The sequence below is a fragment of the Solea senegalensis genome, linkage group LG18 (genome assembly GCF_019176455.1).
Source record: "Solea senegalensis isolate Sse05_10M linkage group LG18, IFAPA_SoseM_1, whole genome shotgun sequence".
Classification (NCBI taxonomy): domain Eukaryota; kingdom Metazoa; phylum Chordata; class Actinopteri; order Pleuronectiformes; family Soleidae; genus Solea; species Solea senegalensis.
The window spans coordinates 18,647,741-18,656,286 of NC_058041.1; the positions used below are offsets into that span (position 1 = coordinate 18,647,741).

An 8,546-nucleotide genomic window follows, 5' to 3' on the forward strand; every position below is an offset into this window, starting at 1 on the left:
GTGCGTGTGTGTGTCTGTGTGTGTGTGTCTGTGCGTGTGTGTGTGTGTGTGTGTGTGTGTGTGTGTGTGTGTGTCTGTGTGTGTGTGCGGTGTGTGTCTGTGTGTGTGTGTGTGTGTGTGTCTGTGTGTGTCTGTGTGTGTGTGTCTGTGTGTGTGTGTGTGTGTCTGTGTGTGTGTGTGTGTCTGTCTGTGTGTGTGTGTGTGTGTGTGTGTGTGTGTCTGTGTGTGTGTGTGTGGATTTACTTTTCCACACTTGAATCTTCTGTCATATGAAACAGGATCCGTCTTCATTCCCTGTGGTTTTCCTGTTTTTCCCTCTCTCTCTCTCTCCTCCTCTCATCCACACACCACTCCCTCCTCCCCCTCTCTCTCTTATTTCTCCCCCCTCTATTTGCCTCAGTCATTGCAGTGATGCTCCAGCAGCCTCTCCTCTCCTCTCCTCGTCTCCTCGTCTCCTCTGTCCTTCACTGGCGTGGTGGACTCTGCAGAAGCTTCAGTGGAGACGATGAAGCTGATCCAGGATCAGAGAAGCTGTGAGACCTGGATGTGAAGGTGAGACAAGTTTGTGTTTCTTCATCATCGTCTTCATCACTTCTTCATACAGATGAATTTCAGGAGGATTGTGAATGAGTGAATGAGTGAAAGTCACCATCATACAGTCATAGTGATTCATATCTGCGGTGCCACCAGGGGGAGCTGCTTCTTTCTCGTCATTTATTATGATTTAAACTTTTAAATTGTTTGAACATTTTTGTTGTGATGTCGTTCAATCAATCAATTATATTATATTTATATATATTTTTATTTGAATTATTCTGCTAATGCAGTCGTTTTTTTCTTATAAACATTTACAACATTTTTTAGTTTTTGTAATAAATATCATCATGTTTTTTTAATGTTTTTATAATATTATCGTTATTAAAAGTATTTTTTATGTTGAAATACATTATTTCATTACATTATTATTTACATTAAACATTAGTTTCAAACTTAAAAATCAATCATTTCTTTAACATATTATCATAATAACATTTATTATAACTTTATATAATAATAACTATTGTTTTATGATTTCAAACTTTTTAATTCAACAAAACAAAGAATCATTTTGAAACTAAATGATGATGAAGACAGGAAGTGTCTTCAGAGGACACTCAGTCTGCTTCATCATCGTCTTCGTTTGTTTAAAGAGAAAAGACTTTGTCTCACACACACACACACACACACAGGTTCCTCCTCGTCTCTGTCCTTGTCCTGTTTGCCGCAGTGGTCTCTGTCTCTGTCTCTGTCCTCGTCCTGTTTGCCGCAGTGGTCTCTGTCCTTGTCTGTGCCTTGTCTGTGTCTCTGTCCTCGTCCTGATTGCCACAGTGGTCTGTGTCTCTGTCCTCGTCCTGATTGCCGCAGTGGTCTGTGTCTCTGTCCTCGTCCTGTTTGCCGCAGTGGTCTGTGTCTCTGTCCTCGTCCTCGTTTGCCTCTCAGTGCTGTCGTCTCAGCTTCGTCGTCTCATGATCAATAATTCAGAGGACAGTTTCAGGTTCAGCGCTGGGTTCTGGGTTCACTATGAAAACCAGTTTAGTGAAGCACGTTGAGGTTTTTGTCTCTGACTCAGACTGGAGGATGAAGACGACGACGATGATGATGTTGTTTACGTTTGCAGAGCGATGACACGGATCAAACACGTCTTCACACATGAGCGAAAACAAAAGATCTGAGCTGTAGATAAGACAGTGTCCATCTGTCCACCTGTGTGTCATCATCATCGTCATCGTCGTCTTTTACAATAAAGTTTATTTAAACGTCTGAAAAAACGTCACCAGGTTTTATCGCATTAAAATACGACTTTTGCGATCACAAATGAAAAAGTGTCCTCTCTGTCCATCAGTCCTGCGTCTACGTCTGTCTGTCCTGTGTCTCTGTCTGTCTGTCCTGTGTTTCCGTCCGTCTGTCCTGTGTCTCTGTCTGTCTATCCTGTCCATCTGTCCTGTGTTTCCGTCTGTCTGTCCTGTGTTTCCGTCCATCTGTGTCTCTGTCTGTCTGTCTGTCCTTTGTTTCCGTCCGTCTGTCTGTCCTGTGTTTCAGTCCGTCTGTCCTGTGTCTCCGTCCATCTGTCATGTGATGGTCGGTGTCTCTCAGTCCCTCAGATCAAACTGAAATGGTTTGACCCACCTTTGTCTGGAGACAGTCGTTTTTCTTTGACTGACAAAAATATGACTCCACCCCCTTCCTGTAATTGTCCAGGTCAAAGGTCATGATCGACTGGCCCAATGAGACTGAGTCTGGCCTGGAGGAGCTGGACCTGAGACCTGAGGACCTGCAGAAGTCCACATGCGTTCTGGGCTTTGTCCCCGTCGTCTACTACAGCGTCCTGCTCTGTGTGGGTGTCCCAGGTAACATGGAGGACACAACATGGCCGCCATCAGAGACACAAGGACAAACTGAATTTAGTCAGAAGACTCTGAAAGTCTGGATCATTTGTGAGCCACATAAAGTTCTGGTTTTGTCTTGTTTAGGTCTCAGTAACCAAGAACACTTTGGTCTCTAAGTCCTTAAAGTGTCTTGGTCTTGGTTCCCTCTCCACACCGACGTCCATGGTTTAAAATGATTTTAAAAAGACTTAGTCTCATCTTGGTTCCTTAAGTCTTGGTCTCGTTATGGTTTCTGTCTTGGTCCATTTTAGTCAGTTCAAGTTTTCGTCTCATCTTAGTCTTAAATGTCTTGGTTCTTCACTCTCTCACACCAAACCTCATCGAGAAAACCAGTGATTTCAGCTCACAGGGACACAGTGTGTCCTGGTCCTCTGCTGCCTCGTGTGGTCACTCTGTGTCACTTAAATAAACATAAACTAAGATTTTCAAATGCTGAAGAGACAAAATCAGACATTTGAACTCAGTGATGGAGGCAACGGTGGATCAACAGCTCCTGTGTGTGTCTTTGGTGTGGGAGAGTGAGTGGTTTACAGACTTCACTCTCCTGTTGGAAACGTCTGTCTCACAGTGAGATAAAGACTTTTGTCAGGTGGCTAAAGATGTCTCTGTCTCACGCTGGTTTAGAGCAGCAGGGGGCGCTCACACAGTCACACCAGACATTTAAAAATGCTTCAATCATCTAATCATCTCATAATCAATGAGCAGCAGCAGCAGCAGCAGCAGCAGCAGCAGCAGCAGCAGCAGCAGCAGAGTCAGGGTCACGTCACCTTTACGCTCCTCAGGGGACATGGACGTAAAGGTCAGAGGTCAGAGGCCATTTACAGTCACAGCCATTCTGACTGATTTAAACTTTAATGAGCAGAAAATCTATTATTCATGTTGACATTTCAAACAGATGATGATGATGATGGGATGGACACACTCACGTGTCCTGGCATTAAAGGTGATATACGTGAAATATGTAGTACAACAGCGACTTCTGTGACTGTGACTCACGATTAATTAATGATTAACTCACGATTAACTAACAATTAACTAATGATTAACTCACGATTAACTAACAATTAACTCACAATTAACTAATGATTAACTCACGATTAACTAACAATTAACTCACGATTAACTAATGATTAACTCACAATTAACTCACGATTAACTCACAATTAACTAACAATTAACTCACGATTAACTCACAATCAACTCACAATTAACTCACGATGATCTTTGTCGTCTTTGGTTCATAAAATGTTGATCAAAAGTCTCGTTTTTGTCCACAAACACAAAACGATTCCGTTTGAATGATTTCTTTGTTTTATGGAGAAGAAGAAGCTGAAAAATCACATAAAGTCGTTTAAATCTGATGCAAATACCAGAAATGAGGAAGAAGGAGCTTTTATTTTGAAGAATAAAAACAAAAATCCCTCAGAAGAAACAAGAATGTTTTTTTTGAAGACTGTTTTCCCTCGACAGATCGTCTGAGGTCAAAGGTCGTCAGCCTTTAAAGCTGCACTACGTAATATGTTGATGTCTGTTTTGGTTGCTAACGTTAGCTAACGTAAACAAAGTTATCTTCAAAAATAACTTGTACAACTAGCGAGCTAATGACCCAAAGATGTGGAATATTCATGGTTCCACAGAGGGTTTAGCGTGCAGGACAACGTTCCTCAGATCGCAGATGTTTCCTTGTTCAGATTTACACGTTACAACGACAGCTATTTGTAAACGTAGCTACTATTGATTCAGACTCGCAACAGTCTCCCAGAGCTACCTACAATTCACGACATATCGTACGTTCCATTTACATCAGAGGTCAGAGTCGCCTCGAGTTGGACCTCGTTCCAGTAGAAAATTCTGGAAAAATACATCGACGTATTTCGGGCCAACTATTGTTAGCAATACCATTTGATAGCATTGCTTTGCGTGGTATTTTGAGTACATGAACATTGTAGCAACATGTTAGCGGACAGATTTACTGTGGATTAAATACGACAGAAGTGAAATTAGCAGTAAGTGTAGCTGTGTTTGTACGATGGCAGCCATCTTGTAACCTAATGTCGGCGTATGTGAGGTTGCTCCGATAACGAGAGTTGGAAACTCCAACTGTACCTCGAACGCACCAATTATCTCACTCTGTAGATTGGGAATCAGGCACCGTTTGACTTAACGTCAAATGTTTCTTGCTAATGCTAAAATAATTAAGTCGTTAAAAAAACAAATGACAGATTCAAGCTAGCTGTGAAGTAGCTGAATGTCGCTAACGTCTTCATAAACGTGTCTTTCAGTGAACATCCTCACGGCGGTGGCGTTGTCCAGATTAGCGTCCCGCACTAAGAAGACTCTCTACTGCTACCTGCTGGCAGTGACGGGCGCTGACATCCTCTCACAGCTCTTCATCATCTTCGTGGGCTTCCTCCTGGAGACGGCCGTCTTCCACCGCGACGTCCCAGCGCTGCTGCTGCACTCCGTCAGTGCCGCAGAGTTCGCCGCCAACCACGCGTCCATCTGGTCCACCGTCCCGCTCACAGTGGACCGCTACGTGGCGCTCTGCCACCCGCTCGTCCACCGCCAGATCAGCTACCCGGAGCGAGCCAGGAAGATCATCGCGGCGGTGCTAGCGCTGTCGCTGGCGTCCGGCGTCCCGTTCTTCTGGTGGTCGGACATGTGGAGGGACAGCCACCCGCCCACCGCGCTGGACACCGTCCTCATCTGGACGCACGTGACCATCATCTACTTCCTGCCGTGCAGCATCTTCTTGGTGTTGAACTCTCTGATCATACAGACGCTGAGGACGCGGCACAAGCTACAGCGCCACCAGGAGGACGGGGGGTCAAACATGGCGCGGCTGCAGCGGCGACCGCTGGGTAAGACCACGGCGATGCTGCTGGCGATCACGTCGGCCTTCTCGGTGCTGTGGGCGCCGAGGACGGCGGTGGTCATCTACCACCTGTACGTGTCCTCGGTCCACAGGAGCTGGCGCGTCCACCTGGCGTACGACCTGTCCAACATGCTCGCCATGCTCAACACCGGCGTCAACTTCTTCCTCTACTGTTTCGTCAGTAAGCCGTTCCGCGGCGCCGTGCGCGACGTGTTGCTGCTCAGGGGCGGTCCCGCCCTTTCCCGCCGTGCGCTGCCGCAGCAGAAGGCCGCCGCCAACGCCTCCATGTCCTCGCTGTACAGCGGCAACAACAAGCGCTTGCAGCGGGAGTCCAACAGAAAACCCTCTTGACCCTGCGCTCCCTCCTCTTCGTCCCAAACGCTCCGCGTCCCACGGTCCCTGAACTCTTGCCACCCCGGGGACGCCCTGCGGCGGTGAGCGTGGACCTCAGCCAGAGCGTCCGGCGCCGCTCAAACACACAACATGTGTGTGTGTGTGTGTCGCTCGTTCCACACAAAACGACCACGTATTTATTTTTCTTACAAAGAATTTAAAAGTGTTTTTTTTCCATGGATGTTTTTTACAGCGTTACATAAAGTTTGTTTTTCTGTGATGAAATGAGTAGAAAAAAGAAAAAAGCTGCTACGTGTTTAAAGTGTGACTGTGCTCTGAGCGCCCCCTGCTGCTGAGAACCAGCCTCACACACGGAGGGTGAAAACATGGCTGCCAGTGTAAAAACTCCCACACCAAACCTCATAGAGAAAATCAGTGACTTTAGCTCATGGGGACACAGGAGCTGCTGGTCCTCTGCTGCCTCGTGTGGTCACTTTGTGTCACTGAGGTAAATCTGAAAAAAGATTTTCAAATGCCGAATTGACAAAATAAGACATTTGAAGTTAGTGATGGAGGCAGCAGTGGATCAACAACTCCTGTGTGTGTGTGATGTTAAAATCACTGGTTTTCTCTATGAGGTTTGGTGTGGGAGAGTGAGTGGATATCATAGACTTAAAGATTTTATGACTACGGTCTTTTGCAACATGTCTTTAAAATGTTGTTTTTACATGTTTTAGCGTCTGTGTCAGTAAAAATAAAAGAAACCGACTCTTCAGCAAATGTCTGTCATTTCTATGTGAAACACTGCAATCGTTAGATACTTATATTTACTCATAAAATGAATAAAAATGCCTGAAAAAAAGAGAAAGATTTGTGGTTTGCTCTCAGAAGAATGAAGACATGAGATAATCTATATTTATAAAATATGAACTCACAAAGAAGGAAGAAAGAAATCATGGTTTCACAAACATTCACATGGACATGAGACTGAAGCTTTCAATAAATAAGACATTTACATTTGAATATTATTGTCCTCTGATGTTGTGTAAGAGGAAACACAGAAAGAAAACACAGCTGCTGAGTCACTGTTTATTTTTCATGAAATGTAACAGGATGAAGCCACGCACACACACACACACACACGCACGCACACCACGCAAGCACGCATCACACACACACACACACACACACAGGCACGCACACACATGAAACGCCCGCACGCACACAGACGATGAGAAATGAATCTGTTTGAAATAACAAACAGTCAGAGTCTCAGTTTGATTAAATCCACTTTAAAGCTGAGACTTTGTGCTTCTTGCCGCACACTCACACACCCACAACACACTCTCATGTACACACACACACGCACACACACATACGCACACACACACACACGCACACATACACAAGCACACACTCTCATGTACACACACACACGCATACACACACACACAACACGCACACACGCGACAGACACACGCACGCACATTACTCACACACATACAAGCACACACTCTCATGTACACACACACACACGCACACACACACACAACACACACACGCACAGAACAGCACACACACACACACGCACACACCGCACACACACACATACACAAGCACACACTCACACACGCACACAAGCACACACACACAACACGCACACGCAGACACACACAGACACGCATACACACGCACAGACACAGAGACACACACACAGACACACACGCGCGACAAACACGCACACACACACACACACACACACACACACACACGCATGCGCGTTAAAACCACCCACACGTTTGTGTACGTGTATAATAATCACTATAAAATATAAATTCATTTGTTTTTGTAGCTTTAAAATAAACCTTGTATTTAGAGTTGCTTTATACTCAAACTCGCCAGGCTGACCTCACGCTCACGTCTTTATCTTTACTGTTAGACTGAAGTGTGCGTGTGTGTGCGATGTTAAAATCACTGATTGTCTCTGTTAAAGTTAGTTTTTTTATTAATCCCCTTAGGTAAAGTATTCCTCTGCATTTGATCCATCCTAGAGTTAGGAGCAGTGGGCTGCCACACTGAGCATTGGGGGGTTGGGTACCTTGCTCAGGGGTACCCCAGCCCTTTTTTGTTTAGGCCGGGTGGGGATTTGAACCGGCGACCCTCTGGTCACAAGTCAAGTTTCCTTTCCAATTGGCCACGGGCTGCCAATGGCGTGGGAGAGTGAGTGTTTCCTGTTGTAAAGTCAGTGTCACAGTGAGATAAAGACGTGAACACGTTCTTAAAGACATCGTAGACTTGAACTGATGTAGATTTTATTAGCTTAATGTTTAGTTAATGTTTACTTAATGTTTAGTTAAGTGGCTAAAAATCACTTTTCCCTTGTGTCTCTTTCCCGGCAGCCATTTTGTTTTCCTCTGAGAGTGAGGTTGATTGTCTCAGGCTGCAAAGTAGGTGACTGATTTATATGCTAACATGCTAATGTTAGCATATAAGCAGCTAGCACCAGAGGTGACACAACAACAGTGTGAGTGATTTTCTCTATGAGGTTTGAGAGACGAGAGAAAACCAAAAAGCTGAACTATCACTTTAAGGACGTTGTCGTCCCACTGACATAATTATGACTTCACAAAGCTAAATGTTACTTAAAGGACTTATTTTGAAATGCACAGTAGTAGGGACTGTCCACTGTTTTGTCCTCGCCTCAGTAACGAGGACAGACGTCCTCTGCAGACACGTCCTCCTCCCTCGTCTATTTCTGTCGCTCATCACGTTTAAAAGAGTGAGATTATAAATCAGAGTAAGAGCTTGTTCACGCACGACGAGCTTCCTGGACACAGGCTGCCGTCCCGGACACCTGCTGAGCCTGTGTTTGAACAGCCACAGAGGACAGAGGACAGATGGCAGGGGGACGT

At 45.2% G+C, this 8,546-nt stretch overlaps 1 protein-coding gene across 2 annotated transcripts; it reads left to right on the forward strand.

The window, feature by feature from the left end:
* The first annotated feature begins 402 nt into the window (after positions 1–402).
* gpr142 (G protein-coupled receptor 142) lies at positions 403–6,021 on the forward strand. 2 transcript variants are annotated; one of them, XM_044013138.1, is made up of 3 exons: positions 403–552; positions 2,239–2,387; positions 4,709–6,021. In XM_044013138.1, exons 2-3 carry the CDS (start codon positions 2,249–2,251, stop codon positions 5,650–5,652), a joined length of 1,083 nt encoding a protein of 360 aa, XP_043869073.1. In that variant the 5' UTR covers positions 403–552; positions 2,239–2,248; the 3' UTR covers positions 5,653–6,021. The 2 variants fall into 2 exon arrangements, with proteins under 2 accessions (XP_043869073.1, XP_043869075.1); XM_044013140.1 differs by lacking the exon at positions 403–552 and having other exon boundaries at positions 2,273–2,374.
* The last annotated feature ends 2,525 nt before the right edge of the window (positions 6,022–8,546 follow it).

Coding starts and splice junctions, on each gene's coding strand:
- gpr142 (XM_044013138.1), top strand. CDS start 2,249: ATGATCGACTGGCCCAATGAGACTGAGTCTGGCCTGGAGGAGCTGGAC. Junction 2,388..4,708: donor GCTCTGTGTGGGTGTCCCAG/GTAACATGGAGG, acceptor CGTGTCTTTCAG/TGAACATCCTCACGGCGGTG.